This window comes from Cnephaeus nilssonii (assembly GCF_951640355.1).
Source record: "Cnephaeus nilssonii genome assembly, chromosome: X".
Classification (NCBI taxonomy): Eukaryota; Metazoa; Chordata; class Mammalia; order Chiroptera; family Vespertilionidae; genus Cnephaeus; species Cnephaeus nilssonii.
In genome coordinates this window covers 83,497,656-83,519,747 of record NC_137071.1, presented here as the reverse complement: position 1 = coordinate 83,519,747, position 22,092 = coordinate 83,497,656, and the positions used below count along the sequence as shown (strand labels likewise).

Sequence of the window (22,092 nt, the reverse complement as noted above, 5' to 3'; positions counted from 1 at the left end):
CCTAATTGGTCACCAGGATGTTAATTGAACATCTTTTTTTCCAATTCATCACCTCTTCTCCATCTCAGTTACCCTGGCTTTTGTTGAAATCCTCATTTTTTTGTGTGTGTCTGGGTAATTACAATAACTTCTTTAAAAAAATAGTTAGATGGAATAACTTCTTAATGACCCCCCTTTCTTTAGTTTCACAGCTTTTGAGAGTTTCCCGACTTAAATTTCTTTATTGGCTCCCCATTATTAATAACATAAAGTTTGGACAACTTAAAAATTTCATGGGCCATACTTACCTACTTCTTTAAGTTTTATTTCCTGTCACAATTCACTTCCCTCATTAGTCACATTACTTTGTTTTCTGCAGAGGCTGAACTTTTTTATTTCTTTGTGCTTTTCTTTTTCTGGGAATCCCATTAGCCCTTTCATTTCTGGTAAATTTCTACTAATTATTCAGGATTTAAAGATGGGAGCATATAGCATAGTGGTTAAGAACCGGGGCTTCTAGAATAGTATCTTTCTTTACAGAATTGTTGTAACTATTGAATGATGCAATGTAAAGTGCTTAGAGTAGCACTTGCCACAGAGTATACCAATACACTTAATAAATATTAGCTTTATTCACTCAAATGTCCCTTTGTTTTGTTTTGTATTAGTCATCTATTATTGGATGTTAATTCTCAATTAGAATATGAAAGCATTTAGCAAAGATCAGGGGTGCCTAGCAAAGAAAGCCATGGTCAGGAATGCAGACTCTGCCCTCCACACTGGGCCTTCTTCTGTGATACTTGAGTAGATGCTCACTGTTGAGCTCCTTGTAGGAAAGGCAGTAGTGCCCTAAATGGTTTGGCTCAGTGGGTAGAGTATCTGCCTGCAGACTGAAAGGTCCCAGGTTCGATTTCGGTCAAGGGCATGTACCTTGGTTGCAGGCACATCCCCAGTAGGAGGTGTGCAGGAGGCAGCTGATCGATGTTTCTAGCTCTCTATCTCTATCCCTTCCTCTCTGTAAAAAATCAATAAAATATATTTAAAAGAAAGGGAGTAGTGGAAAAGTACCTAAGCTGCCAGCACGATAGAAACCACAGTAATGCTCTTTTTATTCACATTGACATACTTGTAATACCAATTGATAGTAACCTCTTAGAAACACTCCAACAGTGCCTTTAGGGGTAAAATCCTGCATCAGTTTCCAGCTTGGCAGCTCCCTTATTTTGACATCCATAGCTTTCTTCTTTGCCAGTGTGACTGATGCCATCTTGGAGTCCTGTTGTCTGCTATCCAAATGTCATTTTTTTGTTGGAGTAGAATAAAACCAAGAATAAGTGACATAAGTGGGGATCATACCTTGGGATAGCAAATGGATTTATTCACACATTGCAGACTCCATTCAGTGGCAGCCTGGAACAATGGATTGAAAGCATATTGTAGCTATGTCTGGGATCAGCTGGAAAGAACAAGTACCCTGATAGAAATCACAGGAGAGACAGTGGAGACAGAGGAGGTTTGTATTTGTAACCTTTAATATTTCTCAGCCCCCAATTAGTAGTTGAGCTACCAGATGGGTTATTTATTTTTTGAAGAATTATGGAAGATAAAGCTGCATAAGGAAATGGGGCCATTAAATACAACCTTGAATGCCAGGCAAAGTAATTTGGACATAATCCAGAAGTTAGTATGTTTTCCAACAGAAGAGTCATGAGTTACAAGTGGTGTTTGGAGAAGGTTAATCTGCACTGATTTGCAAGATTATTTGTGGTGGTGAATTAGAAGTAAGAACACAGTAGTGGTTGTCATACTGTATATCCTTGATTCTAAGAAGCACTTTTCACATACTAGCATTTTTTGGTATTGACCATATCACCTCTATGCCTAAGTTTAAAATGAAGGTAATAGTATTTACCTCAGAGTTGTTATGAAAATTAAATGGGTTAATAAATGTGACATACATCAATCAGTGTCTGACATGTAAGACATTTCAATTAGTGCCTGGTATATAGTAAGTGCTGGCATAGTGTTAGCTATTATCACTATTACTATTATATAGTCAATATATACATTTAATGTAGTGGTGGTGTTGTCTTTTTTTTACCTGAAATCAGTAGGTTTCTTAATAATAGATGATATTTTCAAATGGTGAGATTACAGACTAAATATGAGATAATGGGGGCCTAGAATAGGGTGATAGTTGTGAGAATTCAGAAGTAAGTCTGAGATAAAAACAAGTGACATGATGACATATTAAATATAGTAGATTCAGAAAAAGGAGGATTTAAGGCAACCCTCAGGTTGAAAAATGGAAGGAATGAAAAATGGATCAGTTTAGGGAGGAATTGTTACTTGATATACGTAAAATACTTAAAACAATGCCTTGCACATAGAAAGTACTGTATGTGTTAGCTATCAGTAAGTAGTAGGACCACTTAAACTGGTTATGTAATTAAACTTAATATAACATAATTTAATAAAAATAGCAAAATATGAATAAACCTCATATAATTTACTAGTAAAAATTACAGTATGTGTTTTAAATATTTTTCAGTATAAATCATCAAGGAAGAGTTCAAGTGGCAATGAAAATGATGAGGTGAGAAAAGAGGGTAATATTACCAAGTTTTTGAAATGTTTACTTTTCATATGTAGTTGGCACAATCAGAGTAAAATGTAATCTATCTTTCAATGTCTTTCTTATTGATTTAATGCCTAGGTTTTTTCAAGCAATAAAAACTGAGCATCATCATATAAGTATTAATTTAATCATATAATATCTGTATGTCCAATAATTTCTGTAATTCCAATAGTTCAATTTTAGAATTCTAACATTTGTCTTGAAATTGAAATTTAGGAATTCCAAATTTTTACATTTTCCTAAATCAACCTAGTGGTCAGTTGAGATTTGTTTGGAAATTATTAATCTCTTTCCACAAATTTTGTGTTCTATTTTACATTTAAACTTAGATACAGTTTGTGCATTACTATAAATTTTTTTACCTCACCATTTTAAGCTATGCAGCAGCCTAGAATTTTTCAGATGATAGTCTCATTGATACTTAAGCTTTGTGTAGTTTGTTTGGAGGTATTGATAGTTAATTTTATGTTGGTTCTTGGCAGGGCTTCTGAAAACTCCTTTAATTTTATGAAATGGAATCACGCAGAAAACGTTTGCTGAACTCTGAACTCTAGTGATTCAGCTTAGCTGTTCTCCCTGTCCCTTTATATTTTTTATCCACTTTGTCCTGCCTGCCTCAATATCTAATCAGTTATCAAGACATACTTTTTTTTGATACTGAAATCTTTTGAATACAACCCCCACCTGCACATCTGCTCTTTCTGTCCTGGCACAGGCCCCCATCATTTCTTGCCTTTACTACTGCAGTAGCATCCTTGCTCACCTGTCCCTTGCTCTAGTCCTTTCTCCCTGCAGCCACAATGATGGTTTCAAAGAACACAAATATGATCAGGCCATTCCCTTGCTTAGAAAGTTTCAGTGTATCCCCATCACTTAGAGGGTAAATTCTAAGACCTTAGTCAAGCCCCTGCTTATATCAGCCTCAAATCCCAATTTGCCCTCCTTTCACCTTACTCTCCAGAAATAGGGAACTGCTCAAAAGCTTTCTGCAATCTTCATTCATTGCTTCTGTGCCTTTGTTTTGTTCTCTCATCTTGGAATGCTATTCTTTTCTTTTTCTGGTAAACACCTACTCAGTTCTTATTGTTACTCAGGAAATTTGCCTATCTCAACCACCGCCATCATCTCTCCAATTGCCCCTTATGTGTGCCTCATAATATGCCATTCAAAGCTCTTTTGTTTTACTGAGAAGGTTGTGTTACCTGTATGACTGAATCTATTTTCCCTCTAGACTGAGAGATCTTGAGTGGATGATTTTACTAAATTTCTGTATTCCTAATGTCTTTCCTAATGTCTAGCACAGTACCTGATATACACTGAGTGGCCAGATTATTATGATCTCTGAATGCATAATAATCTGGCCACTCAGTGTGTGTGTGTGTGTGTGTGTGTGTGTGTGTGTGTGTATTAGAGGCCCAGTGCATGAATTCGTGCATGGGTGAGGTCTGGCCAGCCTGGCCAGGGGGAGGGGACATGGGCGGTTGGCCAGCCTGCCTGCTGGTCGAACTCCTGGTCGAAGGGACAATTTGCATATTAGCCTTTTATTATATAGGATATACACTGAGTGGCCAGATTATTATGCGTTCAGAGATCATAATAATCTGTTCACTCAGTGTATAGTAAGTAGTTAGTAATAATTTGTTGAATGGTGAATAAATGTCCTGTGTGGTGTGCATATTCAAGATTAAATGTTAAGATTTTTGTATTTGGTTGGTAGTAGTCATGCAAAAAACATGGGCTACTTAATATTATTTTATGCATTTAAATTCTTTGTAATTATTTCTAAGCCTATATTACCTACACATACTTTCCCAGGTAAATGTTTTTATTTGGGGTGATGGAATTTTTGCATGTCTTTGTGCACTTGCCTCAGATTGTAACATATTAATGCCATTTTCCATCAGAAATTTATCTTAACATATGGATCTTTTCTAAGAAATATGAAAAGATTTTTTGTGATATATAAAGGAAATAAATTTATAGGAAAATATTATGTGAGTGGATAGCACTTCTAAAACTTTAAAGTGCTTATGAATGACCTGGGAGCTTATTGAAATACAGGTTCTAATTAAGTAGTTCTTGGGTGAGGCCTGAGATTCTGCCTTTCTAACAAGTTCTCAGAGGATGCTGATGCTGCTGGTTCAGAGACCACATTTTGAGTAGTAAGGTGGTAAACCGTATTTTCCAGATTTTCTTTAGCAGTTGATCAAAACAATTTTCAGTTTTCTTTTTATATGTCTAAATTATCATTCATGTTTTAATTTCATTTTTCATCTTTTTATTTTTATATTTTAGCAAGACAGTGATAATGCTAACATGTCACCACAATCTCCAGTATCATCTGAGGTACAAGTTCTGTTTTTATATGTGTACATAGGTTTCTTTCTTGTCTCTTCTTTCTAACCTCACCTTTTTTTTTTCTTACAATGTAATTTATTCACCTATAATTTAGAAAGGCATCTAGGTTTATTTGTACAAACATAGCCTATAAAGAATTCTAAGAACACCACCATATTTTTGTACAAATATTCATAATAAATATAACAAGTTACTCATTGGGAAATGCTTATGGATCAGAGAAAAGCATTCGATATATAAAATTTTTATTTTGTATAATTAACCATATTTTGAAATAAATTATAGAAACGGCTTTAAAGTTTTAAATTTGCAAAGTACTTCAGCATTGTGCAATGACCTTTGGTTTTTCTCATAGCCAATTAGGTCTGAAAGCAATGCAAGAGAAACTTCCTTTTTCCACGAGAAACATCCCTGCAGTGGGTTGTTCCTATCGACAGGAGGATACACATTTCCTAACATCATAGACTGGAGTTGCATGGGGAGAATGGAAAGATGAAAGTTTGTGAGATCTCAACCAAGTGGTTTGAATGGTTGATTCTAATTTAGTTAAACCTATTGCTTTACAACAAGATACAAGTTTTTAAAATTCCAAAAGTATCTCTTCTACTTCAGATTACTTTATTTAGTATTCTAAACATGTTTTGGCATTAGTAAATAAATGATCATGCACTTATTTGGTGAATTCAGGACTTTGTCTAAATGTTTGGATGATCCAAATTCACCATATAACTTTGGTTAATTAGGTAGTATTTTTTTTATATAGTTAGTGTTAAATATTTTTTTAAAGCTAGGATTATTTGTTGTTTTGGATGAGTTGAATTGTAAAACTTTTAAATAGACTTGGACATTAGTTTTATAAACATGTTTCTAAATTATTTATATGATAGGTAAAATGGTTTACATTGTTTTGGGAAACAATTTAAATTAGGATATCCTAAAATTAGTCTTTGTCATATGCTTTTGTAAGTCTTTTACTTTCAGTTATAACACATGTAAGCATATAATTGACTACTTATTTGCCTGATTGCTTTGTGATTTCATGATCGATGTTCACAGAGAGAGTATTAGTGCCAGTTTTCTCAAGTAAATTATATTGTTTATATAATACATTTTGCTTGCATTTGGATAAATAAAATTTTGTCTGGGAATTCATAATATTTCAACCAAAAGAATGATAGTCAGCCGAAACCGGTTTGGCTCAGTGGATAGAGCGTCGGCCTGTGGACTCAAGGGTCCCAGGTTCGATTCCGGTCAAGGGCATGTACCTTGGTTGCAGGCACATCCCCAGTAGGGGGTGTGCAAGAGGCAGCTGATCGATGTTTCTCTCTCATCGATGTTTCTAACTCTCTATCCCTCTCTCTTCCTCTCTGTAAAAAATCAATAAAATATATTTTTTTTAAAAAAGAATGATAGTCATAATATTTTAACCAAAAGAATGAAGGCAAACTGTGAGGTTTGTGAGCAAGTTCAACTGACATTCAGCTTGAACTGTATATCACATGTTAATCATAAAATCCACAGATTCAGCAGAATTTTGGTTTCTTCAATTTCATGTGTGAAAGGAAAATGATAAAAGTTATATTGGTATAGTACTTTACTACTAACAAAGGCTTGCCTCTACATTTGAACCTAAGAGCAATCCCATGAGCTGGGTATTAGCCTCATCATTTTACAGCTGAAGAGACTGATAACTTTGCCCAAAGACTCCAGTCAATAAATGGTAGAGTAGTGACTGAAACCCAGACTCTATCTACTTCACAGTTGTTGCACAGATTAAATAAGATGCTCCTAAAATGACCTTATCTTACCACTTTACATTTACAAAGTGCTTTCTTTTAGTTATCTCAGTTAATGTTCACAACACCCCATTTTAAAGATGAAGAAACAGTCACAGAAATTAAATGTTTTGCTTAAGACTTAGCTTAAGCTTTCTGACTCCAAGTTCAGATTTTTAAAAGTATGCCACAGTTCTTTCCGAGCAGTAACTGTGAAAGCACTTTGAAGCAATGTACATTCTAATAGAAGACATAATAATTTATCATCTATCATTCTGCAACTCCTGTTAGTATGAATGTGTAGATTTGCCTCATATTATCCACTAAGTTTCAAGTCCATGGTGGATACTGTGTAAATGTTGCTAATTTCACTTATCTTTTCATTGATGTTTACTTCATTTGGGGGGAGATATTAATTTGTTATTTATTCAAAAGTAATATCTATTTTATACACTTCAATAATTTTATTTTTAATTTTACTTATACTATGAGAGAGAAATATTTAAAGGCTTATGTAATCAGGTCAATTAGCAAATATTTATACATCTTTTAAAAGTGAAATTATCAATTTGAATTGAAATGCATTTGACCTTTTCTGCTTCACTAATCATGAAAAAAAACAAACTTTTCAAAATTGGAATGGATATGAATAACTACCTTAATTATTTTGAAAGAAAAGAGGTTTTATTTGTTTTCTGTTTTTAGGAATATGATAGAACTGATGGTTTTTCACATGGTCCTTTTGGCTTGAAGCCAAGATCAGGTAAATATATATTCTGCATATAAAATTTATTGGTTATATGTGAAACTAGAGTTTCCAAGCTTAAATGGGATTTGATTCCATAGTTTTAAGTACACATAGATTCTTTCCCCTCTCCTAAAAGTAATTTTCTCTTAACCTTATTTGTCTTTCCAATTCCCATTCCCCATTTCTTTCTTCCTCTTTACCTTCAAGCTCCTGAAACCTCAGCTTTTTGCCTTAGATATACTGCAGTCTTATTTCTACTCTACTGTGACTGCTATTAGAATGACCACTCTGCCAGCAGACCAAACACTGTTTGAAATTATAGCACACCATTATATTGTGGTTTTAAAAAGGGATCTTTTCGCATTTGGCAAGCCCAAAAGAAAATGGATCCATGTTACTTGGCAAGGTATTGAATTATAGTTTTTATTCCTGAATAACTTTATTGACCTTCAAGAATAATTTCCTTTTTCTTTAAAGATAATAAAGGCTGATTTATGTTTAATAATTTTTGACCTGGATCATAAGTTTCTAAAAATGTATGTTTAAATAAGAACATATATAGGTGGTAGAAATCGTTACATTTGTCTTCCCTGTTGCTTTCAATTATGCAGATAAGTAGATCTTAATTATATTCGGTAAAAACTATTTAGAATGTATTAATAAGTAATAGCATTTTATGTAATTCTGTATTGATTCTTTTTATCATGCCTCTTTTCCTACCGATGGTTGATCCTTCATATTAGCTTTGTAATAAGCTAGGAAATTTCTGTTTTTATAGCTTTTAGCCGCTCATCTCGCCAAGAATATGGGGCAGCAGATCCTGGATTTACAATGAGAAGAAAGATGGAACATTTACGGGAAGAAAGAGAGCAAATACGACAACTTCGCAATGTAAGTCAGATTGACCTTTCAGATCTGCTCTGTAGAAATGGGTTTAACTTGAAAAATTAATAATTTATATATGGGTTTTCTTTTCAATGCTCTTTATAAAATTTTGGATTATATAATGATTTGTAATGTAAATATAAATATATAAGGCATTTAGGTAGAATATCTGTGATTTATACCCATTTCTTTGTAGAATCTCGAATCCAAGTTGAAAGTAATTTTGCCTGATGACATTGGAGCTGCACTGATGGATGGGGTTGTTCTTTGCCATTTAGCCAATCATATAAGGCCACGCTCTGTAGCTAGTATTCATGTGCCATCACCAGCTGTGGTAAGATTTGTCTACAATTTTTTAGTTTTCTAGAGGAAAATAGAGCCTCTTGAAACTGTCTTTAAATAATGTCAATTCTGATTAATTTCTGTATAAATATGCCTGAAAATACACCTTTATTTTTCTTACTTTACAGCCTAAACTGAGCATGGCAAAATGTCGAAGAAATGTAGAAAATTTCCTTGATGCTTGTAAAAAGTTGGGTGTCTCACAGGTAATTGTTATTTTTCTAACAAAATAATAATTTAAATATTAATTTATTATATGCATACAGGGGTTCTTATTCTTCGCAATAGGAATGAATAATGCTCTTTAAATATGAAAATTATTACCTTCCATAGGTACCTTCTACTGAGTCCCAGCTTTAACTATAGCAGCTCTCTAATGAATGTTTTAAAGCTGCTTTGAAAGTCATTTAGAAAACAGCTACATATATGGAAAAATTGACATCATACACATCATTGAATAAACATAACTTAGTGGCCATATTACAGTTTGGTTTTGATTATTGCTGCTATCATTTTTTCCTGCTGGAGGACATTTGGACTCCTTTGCACAATAACAGACTCTGATTGGAAGATCTGTATTCAAGGTGAACAGCGTTTTTATTTGTTAAATATGTTTTTATTGATTTTAGAGAGAGAGGAAGGGAAAGGGATAGAGAGATAGAAACATCCATGAGTGAGAAACATTAATCAACTGCCTCTTGCATACCCCCTACTGGGGATTGAGCTCATAACTCAGGCATGTGTCCTGACTGGGAATTGAACTAGTGTCCTCTTGGATCATGGGTCATTGCTCCACCACTGAACCACACCAGCCAGGCAAGGTGAACAATGTTTTAAACTTTATTTAACATGTCTAGTTGGAGATCTTAGTAACACTGTGATAATTTATCACTGGACGAAATTTGTAGGAATTGGCTTATGTTTCACATAATAGTTGCAATACTATAAAGTTAACAAAGCTATATTGCCAATGTATAATGAAAATGAATAAGCAAAATATTGTTTTTTGGAAAATCTGGTAAGCCTAACGTCAACATGACTGACTTTTGAGAGGACATGACATTGTTAGCAGATCACAATCTAGTTGTGCTTTTAAAAATTTAACTTTTAAAATTATTTTTATTGAGACATAACTGACATATAATAACTGTGTAGGTTTAAGATTTATAATGTGTTTATTTGATACACTTATATAATGAGTTGGGCTTGTTAAACTCTCTTTTCAAGAGTATCATTCATAACAGACTAGTCTGTAGATTCCACTTTAACCTCTTTTCTCAAGTGAATAAATATAATTTACGTATATGTAGAGAACCAGTTGAATTGCTATATAATTTTGTAACTATATTCTTTTCTAATTATATCTTCTCTATGGTTGACATGTTTTACTATTTTAATTCTTAACCATTTTTATTTTAGTTCTTTCTTTTTTTGTATTGTTCATCTCTTAGTGGGAAAATAAAAAATTAGGAAGATTTTTTTCCAAATAATATTGTATTATATACATTTTTCTGTTTTTCCATTTTTGTTTTAAGACTCTTTTGGGGAAGGACTTCTCAATGAACATTTATTGAATGAGTGCATGTTTTCAAATGAGGCAAGTGAGGCACCGAGAGGTTAGGGAACTTGTCCAAGGTCACACTGTTAGTAAACACTGGAACCATGCTATGAATCCAGGTAGTCTAACTCCAGAACCCACCTTCTTAACTTGGATACTTTTCTTTTACATGAAAAAAAAGGCTGTCCAACATATTACAGACGCCTTCAAGACACATTTGGCAAGGAGGGTAAATGAAAAGGTCTTACAAATACTGTTCTTCTTAATGTACCATTGTCTTTTCTCTACCGCTTGATCTAGGGCAGTATTAGTGCCTCACCTATCCTCAACTTAAGAATGGTGGGCTATGGAGGAATCAATCAACTCCCATTTTCTAAACACTTTAGCTACTAGCAAGGGTTTATTTGCCATTTTTATGAATTCTTTTATGAAGAATTCTAATCTTTTGTCAATTTTTTAATTGGGTTGTTTTCTTATTGAGTTTGAGATTTCAAAGGCTTTTATCAGATGTATGATTTACAAACATTATATCTCAGTCTTTGGCTTGCCTTTAAAAAATATATATATGTTTTTATTGATTACAGAGAGAGAGAGAGAGAGAGAGAGAGAGAGAGAGAGAGAAACATTGATCATCTGCCTCCTGCCTGCCCCCCACTGGGGATTGAGCCCACCACCAGGGCATATGCCCTAACCCGGAATCGAACCAGTGACTTCTTGGTGCATGGGACGATGCTCAATTCACTGAGCCACATTGGCCTGGCTGGCTTGTCATTTTATTCTTATGTAGTATCTTTTGAAGAACAGCTTTACGTATTTTTGATGTAAAATTTATCATGGTGTCAAACTAAAGAAATCTTTGCATAAATCAAAGTCACAAAGATTTCCCCCTATGTTTATTTTTAGAAGTTTTATAATCTTAGATTTTACATTTAGGTCTATGATCAAATTTCGTTACTTTAATAGATGTAGAGCTATTTTGTTTTTGTTTTTTATTTCTTCTTGCATGAACTTTGGTATACTCTGTCTTTCAAAGAATTTTTCCATTTCATCTAGTTTGCCAAACTTATTATAAAGTTATTTATTACTTTAGTATTTATAGAATCTCTGTTTTCTTATTTCTGATATTGGAAATTTGTATATGTTCTCTTTTTTTTCTGACTAATCTGGCTAGAGGTGTATTGATTTTAAAAAATCTTCTGAATTTGGTTTTATTGACTTTTTCCCTATTATTTTCTGTTTATTTTTTTCTCTCATCTTCATTATTTCTTTCTTTCTGCTTGCCATTGGTTTAATGTGCTCTTTTCTACTTTCAAAGGTGGGAGCTAAAGTCATTGATTTTGAAAACTATTTTCTTTTCTAATATATACTTCAGTGGTTATTTGAATAAATAAGCAAAATATTAAGAAAGCAACTAATGCTGCAGTGAAAATGGAGATAAAAAATATAGTTTTTGAGAACTCTTGTTAAATGGAATATTACAATAGTATTTGGTGAATGGTTATTGGAGTAAAGAAGAAAGAGAAGACTATTATGGTTCTCAGGTTTATGTTGAGAGAGATTAAACAGTATATTATTCACAGGTATAGAAGAATAAGTTAATTTAGTGAGGAAGTAGTTCTGTTATGGACATGTTGATTTTGATATGTCTGTTGACATCCATTTGACTGTATCAAGTTGACATTTGTATCTGGAGCTCAATACAGAGATCTTGGCAGAAAGTACATTTTTAAAAATAATCAGGATGGAGGATATAGTTGTTATTTTTCAGGAATAGGGTTCCAATCCTGCCAAGGTTTCTAGTATTTCAAGAAACACTGGATTTTTTTTAAAAAAGTGGACAACTAAAATACAGAACAACCATCATTCAGAACCACTTGAAATCTGGCTGAATGGAAGTCCTACAATTAGAAAAGCAAAGAAGAAAGCACATTGAGACTGGTAGGAGGGGCAGAGGCACAGAATGGGCTGGTCTGACACCCACGTGTGGCAATTTTTAAATTAGGAGAGATACCTTGACTGTGGAGGCCTCCCGTAAGGAGAAAGGGGTCCCAGCCCCACACCAGACCTCAAGCCCAGGGTTCCAGAGCTGTAAAGAGAAGTCCCCATAACTTGGGGCTGTAAAAACTAGCAGGGACTGTGATTGAGTGATTTGGTGGAGACCCAGGCAGTTCCTCTTAAAGGGCCAGTGCACTGACACACTTGTACTTGATCGCTCTGGGCTCCAGCACTGGGGCAATGGCTTGGCGAGGGGGTGGGGGGGGGTATCAAGGACATACGTGGAGGAAATGGATTGTCTGGCATCAGAGCAAGAACTTGGGGTCAGCTTTCTCCCAGACAGGGGTGTTCGCAGGGGTCATTGTTCCTATGCTGTGACACCCCGCCCCCCCCCCATTGCAGAGCTGACTGGAAGCCATATCTGAGTTTCCATGAGCCTGGCTCACACTGTTTGCTCCACCCTGGTGATTCCCTGAGACCCTACTCCATCCAATTTGAAGCTCCACTCAAGTTCTTTGCAGCAGCTTTTCCATATGAATAGCCTGTCCTGGCTTAGGCTTCATATTTTGCTAAAATCTGTCAAACAAGCAACAGCTGGTGTCAGTGTGCCCCATACTTATCAATAACAGGCCCAAGACCTGGCACTACCATCAGCCTGCCCTGCTTCAGAGCTTGGCTGCACCTGGGCACTTCGAAGCCCAATACAAGTAGCAGCCATCTGCAGATAGCTCTGTATCTCCTGCTGGGTGGCCCTGAGCAGTGGCTGACTTTGCACCTCTCTGGATACTCCAGAGCCAGTGTACCCAGTGGACAGCTTCAGACCATACCAGATTATAACTCTATACATTCACAAGCAACACACTCCAGGGACAGACTCAGTGAGCACCAAAGCCCCACTGAAACAAATCCTGCTCCATAGAAGTGTCTCCTGCACAGCAGCTCTTCCACTGTAGTTGTAACTGGTCCTCACAGCCAATTGGCCTGGAGGTCAATTCCTCCCAGTGACACCAACAGCAGTCAAATCTCAACTACAACAAGACTGTGCACACAGCCCACACAGGGGAGTACCTAAAGTGCCCAGCTCAGGTGACTGGGAAGACTGAGCCACTGGATCCTACAGGACACCTACTACACAAGGCCACTCTGCAATTCCAGGAGATATAGCAGCTCTACCTAGTAAATAGAAACAAACACAGGGAAGCAGCCAAAATGTGGAGACAAAGAAACATGTCACAAATTAAAGAAAAGAAGAAATCTCCAGAAAAAGAGCTAAATGAAATGGAAACAAGCAACTTACAGGATGCAGAGTTCAAAACAATGGTTATAAGGTTGCTCAAGGATCTTAATGAGAGCTTCAAGGGACTTAGTGAGACTTTCAAGGATCTTATTGAGAATTTCAAACAAATGAAAAAGAACCAGTCAGAAATGAAGGAGATAAATTAACCAAAATGAAGAAGAATTTACAGGAAATCAACAGTAGAATAGAGTATGAAGTGAAAAGCAGTTACCTACAAGGGAGCACCCATATGACTGTCAGCTGATTTCTAAGCAGAAACTATGCAGGCCAGAAGGGAGTGACAAGAAATATTCAAAGTGATGATATAAGGACCTACAACCAAGATTACTCTACCCAGCAAAGCTATCATTTAGAATTCAAGGTCAGATAAGAGCTTCCCAGATAAGAAAAAGCTAAAGGAGGTCAAACCAGTACTACATGAAATGTTGAAGGGTATTCTTTAAGAAGAGGAAGAGGAAGACAAAAAATATGAACAATAAAATGGCAATAAATACATATACACTGAGTGGCCTGATTATTATGATCTCTGAACACATAATATTCTGGCCACTCAGTGTGTGTGTATATATTAGAGGCCCGGTGTATGAATTCGTGCATGGGTGGGGTCCAGCCAGCCTGGCCAGGGGGAGGGGACAGGGTCGGTTGGCCGGCCTGCCTGCTGGTCAAACTCCTGGTTGAGGGGACAATTTGCATATTAGCCTTTTATTATATAGGATATACACTGAGTGGCCAGATTATTATGCATTCAGAGATCATAATAATCTGGTCACTCAGTGTATATCCACAATTGTATCTAAAAATCAAAATAAATGAATAAGGAATCTAAATGAACAAAATAAACTACCCTAGCTGGGTTGGTTCAATGGATAGAGTGTCGGCCTATGGACTGAAGGGTCCCAGGTTTAATTCCAGTCAAGGGCACATGCCCGGGTTGCAGGCTCTGATGTTTCTATCTCTCTCTCCTTCTCCCTTCCTCTCTAAATTCAATAAAAAAAATATTTTTAAAAATAAATGAACAAAATAATAAACTGATGGTAAAATAGAACCAGAGGCATGGAAACATGGAACAGACTGATGAATCTCAGAGGGAAGGGGAAGAGAGGGAATGGGAAGAGCTTAACCAAATCCTATATAATAAAATCCTACTATGCAAATTGACGGAACAGCAGAATGACCAGTCGCTATGATGCGCACTGACCACCAGGGGGCAGATGCTCAACGCAGGAGCTGCCCCCTGGTGGTCAGTGCACTCCCACAGGGGGAGCACTGCTGCAGGTGGGTGGTAAGGAGCAAGGATTCCTGGACTGTGAGAGCTCCAGATTGTGAGAGGCATATCTGACTGCGAGAGGGCACGGACGGGCTGAGGGACACCCCCCTCCCCAGTGCACAAATTTTGTGCACTGGGGCTCTAGTATCTTATATGCATATTACCTGTGGACACAGACAGTAGGGTGGGGAAGGCCTGGGGTAGGGTGGAAACTGGATGGAGAGGGATAATGGGGGGAAAAGGGTGACATCTGTAATACTCTCAACAATAAATATTTTTTTGAAGTGTTTGCAGGTTTGTAAAACACTTTCCCGCCCAACTAAAACACAGTTATGAACTAGATAGGGCCCATTACTAAACAGTTAGTAATGAACAGAGTGGGTGGTCTGTCTGCCACCCACTCTGTTCATTACTAACTGTTTTCCTGAGGTGAATGGTGTCCCAACTGAAGCAGTGGACTGCATTGTTTTTTCAAAAATAGCTACCAAATTCATTTGATGTTGTATACATACATATAAACCAGTTAATCCCTGCAGTTTTGATAAGGCTTTGACAATACCATGGAGAGGATATAGTGTAAAATGAGAAGAGGGTGAACACAGAACCCTTGGAAAACATTAGGATGTTAGAAGAGGATCAGTGAAGGCTAATGAAACCTAATACAAAGTTATCTCTAAACTTCTTCCTCATAGAGTTGTGAAGATCAAATGGCACATGTGATGTGCTTAGAAGAGGAGGCAGTTGTTATTTTTCAAATTCTAGACTATTGCAACTAAGAAGCAACACAGCATCACTAGAACCTGGAGGGAAGTACCCTTAAGCCAAGAAAAGTACCATAGTGCTATGTATATTAGATACCATGGAACCTCAGAACTGGTAGAACCAGAGTGACCAATTTTGTATAGGATTGAACAGTTTATAGAGTGCCTCCACATACTGACTGTTCTGTTTGTTTCTCATACAGTTCTATCTTCAGGATAAAGAAACTGCATCTCAAGAAATTTTAACACTTCAGATTACGTGGCCCATCATCTGGTTGGAAATGTAGTGTTCTTTCTACTCCAGCACAAGAGCTTAGGAAACATTTTAGCATGATCATCTCACTTTAAAATACTTGTTCAGGTGGATAAGATTAACAGATCAAATACAGCCTGTAAAATAGAATCCCATACCATAAAAGTCTACTTTTATAAACACATTTTAGATTAGAATTGTGTGCTCTGTGCTTGAAGTTTTATAGAAAGCATATTTTAAAAATTCAATTTTGAATAATTTAGGCTCTACTGCACTATTTAAAAACAAATGTTCAGATACCACTTATTTTGTTTTTCAGGAAAGACTCTGTTTGCCTCATCATATTTTGGAAGAAAGAGGTCTTGTGAAAGTTGGTGTCACAGTTCAGGCTCTTCTTGAATTACCTACAACCAAGGCATCTCAGCTTTCTATGGCTTAATATAACATCTAAAAATCATAAGTGTATAGTTTCATTTATTTGAAGTTATTTCAAATATCTCAACTTCATAAATAAGACTATCTAATTAAAATAATATTATTAGATCAAGTCTTAGTTTAAAAAATTGTGTTAAATTAAAAATAAAATTGATGCTAAATTTAAAATATGATTTCAATTTAATAATTGCATTAGGTTTACTTTTTTAATGTAGCATACATACCATTTAACATCTGGATAAGGTAATCTTTTTTGTTTTTTACCGATTTAAGCAATTCTACATTTGAGTTATTTAATACACTTCTAATTCTAGTTTATATACAATTTCTTTAATATTTGGTCTTAGTTTTCTAGAAAAAAATGAGTAGAGAATACAGAATTACAACTTTATATTAAATTCTTTTAGTATTATAGGTTGTTGCCAAAATATTTTCAGTTGTACTGTAGATTGTTTACATGTGAAGTGCCTGTGTAATTGATGACTCTTTTATAGTCTTAAACATTTTTGCAATTTCTTTTTATGTATTAATGGAATCAGTGAAACTTTAAAATATTTTAGTAGATTTTGTAGTGTCAGTAATATGTGAGGATTTAAATGTGCCTCACATTGTGATATTTGTGGTTTTTTTATTTAGTCCATTGCAATTTTCCTTAAATTGGTTATTTCATGTTGTCAAAAAGCAATATTAATATGCTTAATTTATGCTATTTAATTTTGCAAAACATAATCATCTTTTAAAATGTATTGTTTGAAGAGTATTTTATTTCTGTATTGAAAATGTTACACAAAGCAGTAAGCTTTTTGAGAACTAGCAAAGTACTAATTATCAAGTACATTTTTATAAAACTGCCAAAATTTGGGTTTATATCTTGACTTTCAGGAATATTACATCAGTGTGCTGCTTTTAGTTATATTCAGATTCAGAGAGCAACAATTGAGGAATATGTTTTTATTCAAAATCTGGCCATATGTGGATCCTTTAAATGTTATGATCCTCAACTAACACGATGTTGAATTAAACAGACCATTCCATGAATATTTTCATAAGTATACTGTTACATAAAGTCTTTGTTTAATTTTGAGTTGGATAAATTTACATTGGTAATAGTGCAGGAATTTTTCAAAAACATTACTGTAATGAATAACTTTCCTATAGAAGAACCTTAGTATAATTACTTTTGTAGTAGTCAAGCAAGTATCATATCTTAAATATGTGATTATTTGCACTTGTTACCTCCTAAAATGTATGCAACTTATTAAAAATGTTAGTCTGGGTGTTTCAAAGGGTATATAGAAAATACAAAAACTATTGTGCCAAATGGTTTAATAAGGGCTGATTTAGAAACAACTCTTAATATTTTGAATCAGTTGGCATGAAGCCATATAATTAAAATTTAGCTTTAGAACATAGATGTGTTTTTTTACATTCCCCAAGTGTCAAATTGAAGCTTTTAAAGAATTAAAGGTTCTTATAATTATATGGTTTAAAATTAAATTAGTTATTAATTTAAATATTTCAGTTGGGTCTAAAAAAAGAAAACCAAAATACCTTCATTGACATAATCTCCCTAGTGAAAACTTGGGTAATATAGGTAAAAAATGACAAATGAATGCTTCAGTTGTTAGTTTTTATTGTATAAATTTGATAATGCTACAAATAAAATGACCATTAAAAGCTAAAGCAATCATTCATACTGCTTTCATAGTTATGCTATAGGATTCTTCTTATTAAGGAATCTAGATTTTGTTTTATAAGTATTTTTCTGTTTCATTGTCATTGAAATATTAGTGAAATTATAGGCCATGTCCTTATTGCATTTCACTTACTTATCAATTAATTTTTGCTTTAAAGAGAAACTACCCTGGAACCCCACAGTAGCATTTTTTACTACAAAGCTTACTACAAAGCAAAATTCCACATAGAATGGGTCCATCTGAAGTCCATTTCATGGAAGTTTATTTACTATAGTGCCAAAAGGCAGCACCACCTCTAAGGCAGTTTCACAGCCTAGTACCCCAGAACACATTGTATCAAGGCTCTGATGTATTTTTTTTAGTAACTTTTTAATAATTGTAAATTTTATGGTTATTATATATTTACTTCATCAATTTTGAATTGAGAATGATTGTCATTATTTGAATTGGATATGTGATTTGAAGAGGGTTAAATAATCAAACTAAAATATTTTATTAGGCCCTAAAAATGCAGTACATAGCTACTTCTGCTAAATTTTATTACTGTATGACACAAGAAAGAAGTGATATTGGATAAGTTAGAATTGAAATAAAGAGTGAAAATGCATTACCATTTGTTTAATAGTTATCTTTACAGAATACTAGTTTATTGAATTTTCTAATGGAATTTTTTGAAGAATTCAGAAATGTTTGTATTGGTCACAGATCTATCATGATTGATTTTTCTGATGCATTTAAAAGTAAATGGAACCCTAAATGTATAATACCGATGCAAACTGTGGATAAATAAAGTTGAATGAAAAAATTAAACTGAGATTTGTTTTACCTCTCTCTCTCTACCTCTTCTCTCAATATAACAGCATCCATTTTTGTAAGTATTTGATAGCTTGTGTCTGTGTTCGCTAAATGGAAAAATAGACTTCAATATGATATTCAAAGTAAGTTGTTTAAGAGTCTAGATTCGTTTATATCATGTTATTTTTAGTAGGTAACATTTTATTTAGAAAGCAATAATTCTCTAGGATATCTTTTCAAAATAATATCACCTTTAAGATGGAATCTTTATATAACATAAATAGTTTAAAATAGTTAAAAATAAAAGGTAGGATAGGTCAAATTGTGATTATTTTTATTGTAGATTTTAATGTGAGGTATATAATTGAATTACCCTTAAGTTATTTGATTAAAAATGTAATCTTCCATTTTTAAATTCTAATTTTTAAGAAATCTGCATATTAAAATGATTTTTTATTTATAGTTGTTATCTTTTTTAAAAAGTATATTTTATTGATTTTTTACAGAGAGGAAGAGAGAGGGATAGAGAGTTAGAAACATCGATGAGAGAGAAACATCGATCAGCTGCCTCTTGCACACCCCCTACTGGGGATGTGCCCACAACCAAGGTACATGCCCTTGACCGGAATCGAACCTGGGACCCTTGAGTCCGCAGGCCGACGCTCTATCCACTGAGCCAAACCGGTTTCGGCTATAGTTGTTATCTTAAAACTAGAAAGTTATTTGGGTAAATATTATTAAAGGTTAAAGATAATATTGCCTCTGTTTTATAGTTTAAAGTATCCTATATAATCCTATCTAATAAAGAGATAATATGCAAATTGACCATCACTCCAACACACAAGATGGACGCCCTCATGTGGTCAAAGATGGTCGCCCCAATGTGGACACAAGATGGCCACAACAAGATGGCCAGCAGGGGAGGGCAGTTGTGGGTGATCAGGCCAGCAGGGGAGGGCAGTTGGGAGGGACCAGGCCTAAAAGGGAGGGCAGTTGGGGGCGATCAGGCCTGCAAGGGAGGGCAGTTAGGGGTGACCGGGCCGGCAGAGGAGGGCAGTTGGGGGTGATCAGGCCTGCAGGAGAGGACAGTTGGGGGAACCAGGCCTGCAGGGGAGGGCAGTTAGGGATGATCGGGCTGGCAGAGGAGGTCATTTGGGGACGACTAGGCCTGTAGGGGAGGGCAGTTAGGGGCGATCAGGCCTGCAGGGAAGGGCAGTTGAGGGTGACCCGGCCTGCAGGGGAGGGCAGATGGGAGGGACAAGGCCTGCAGGGGAGGACAGTTGGGGGTGACCATGCCTGCAGAGGAAGGCATTTGGGGGGAACCAGGCCTCCTGGGGAAGGCAGTTGGGGGTGACCACACCTGCAGGGGAAGCAGGCCTGCAGGGGAGGGCCGTTGGGGGTGACCAGGCCTGCAGGGGAAGGCAGTTGGGGGCTACCAGGCCAGCAGTGGAGGGCAGTTAGGGGCAACCAGGCTGGCAGGGGAGGGCAGTTAGGGGTGACCGGGCCAGCAGGGGAGGGCAGCTGGGGGTGACCAGGCTTTCAGGGGAGGACAGTTAAGGGCAATCTGGCTAGCAGGGGAGCAGTTAGACGTCGATCAGGCTGGCAGGGGAGTGGTTAGGGGCAATCAGGCAGGCAGGCAGGTGAGCGGTTGGGAGCCAGCAATCCTGGATTGTGAGAGGGATGTCCAACTGTCCATTTAGACCCTATCCCACTGGTTGGATCCCTCGAAGGGTCCCAGATTGGAGAGGGTTCAGGTTGGGCTGAGGAACACATCACCCCACACACACACACATGAATTTTGTGCACCGGGCCTCTAGTTACTTATATAAAAAAACTAGTGTTCCCGTTTCAGGAAAAATCCTGCAATAGGGTTTCCTGCTGCACTCTACCCCACCCTGCCTGCTCTCCTCCCTTGTCCCCTGCCCCGCCTTCTCCGCCAGCCCCCCTGCTTTTCTCCCTTCTCCGCCAGCCCGCCTGCTCTTCTTCCTTCTCCCCTGGCCCCGCCTCCACTCCTCCCTTCTCCCCCGCCCCGCCTCCGCTCCTCCCTTCTCCTCCCCCCGGCTTGCTTGCTTCTCTGCAGCTTTGCTCCCTTCTGCAGCTCTTGGCTTCTTTCTATGCTGTCTTGATATGCAAATTAGCCACCATCTTTGTTGGGGTAATTTGCATACTTGTCCTGATTGGTTGATGGGCGTGGCTTGGCTAGTGGGCGTGGCTTGGGTGTAGTGAAGGTGCGGCCAATTTGCATATTTGTCTATTATTAGGTAGGATATTTGGCATTACATTGTTTGAAAACTATTCTAAGTGTATCATAGAATTTTGAATTATCTTTAGATGCTGATCATGATGGTCTAATGACCAACTTGAGTAATAAGGCTTTGTGGTGGTTCAAGCATTAGTATTAATTTACTGTACAATAATAGTTCGATATTTTAGGTGACGCTTCAAGGTTTTTACAAAAGATACTTGCCCGGCTGGAGTGACTCGGTGGTTAAGCATTGACCTATGAACTGGGAGATAATGGTTCGATTTCCATGGTTCGATGCCCAGGTTGTGGGCTGGTTCCCCAGTGTGGGATGTGCAGCAGGCAACCAATTAATGATTCTCATCATTGATGTTTCTCTCTCTCTCTCCTTGTTCCTTCCTCTATAAAATCAATCAATGAATTTTAAAAGATACTTAATTTTTTTCATAGTTTTCTGAAATGTGTTCATTTACTTTAGTAAATTTTGATGTTATACATGGAATGGTCCTAAGGTTCTCAAGAACCTATCCCAGTGTCCAGAGCACTCCAAGGAACTGTATCAATGAGTTCCATTTGATACATTATTGTATATTAGATTAATATGAAAATGTCCAGTATCTTCTGTTCCTTAAGTGTGAGCTCTATTCCTGCATTTTAAAACATTTTTTAAAAGTCCATGTGCTTATGGTGTTTAAATAGCTTGGATTTTCCACAAGTAGTTGTGTGTGTGTGTGTGTGTGTGTGTGTGTGTGTGTGTGTGTGTAATGCAAGCCTCCAGCTGTTATAGCAGAAAGTCTTACTGTATTGGAAAACCAGAGTTTAGGAGTTATGAGAATACTGGCAACAGTAGTTTAAGATGGAAAGTTACTGAATTAATTCTTTAAAAGTTACCAAAATTTGTTAAAAGAGAAGGTTTTTTAAAATGTGATCTTTTAAAAATTCTAAAGAAATCGCATACTATTTTCTCAGACTATAAAATACATAATTTGATTACATGGCTATTTAAGATTAGAAAAAATAAATTCACATTTTTACTGTAAATCATTAATATGCATCAAGTATCTACA

The 22,092-nt window shown here is 36.2% G+C and overlaps 1 protein-coding gene across 1 annotated transcript in view; it reads left to right on the top strand.

The window, feature by feature from the left end:
• LRCH2 (leucine rich repeats and calponin homology domain containing 2) overlaps positions 1–16,310 on the top strand; it is a 127,230-nt gene extending 110,920 nt beyond the window's left edge. Inside the window, exons 15-21 of the mRNA XM_079765471.1 lie at positions 2,531–2,575; positions 4,913–4,963; positions 7,456–7,513; positions 8,277–8,389; positions 8,580–8,717; positions 8,854–8,931; positions 16,176–16,310. Coding sequence (XP_079621597.1) covers positions 2,531–2,575; positions 4,913–4,963; positions 7,456–7,513; positions 8,277–8,389; positions 8,580–8,717; positions 8,854–8,931; positions 16,176–16,295 — 603 coding nt within the window. The 3' untranslated portion in view covers positions 16,296–16,310. The remainder of the gene's footprint in view (positions 1–2,530; positions 2,576–4,912; positions 4,964–7,455; positions 7,514–8,276; positions 8,390–8,579; positions 8,718–8,853; positions 8,932–16,175) is intronic.
• Positions 16,311–22,092: the final 5,782 nt, after the last annotated feature.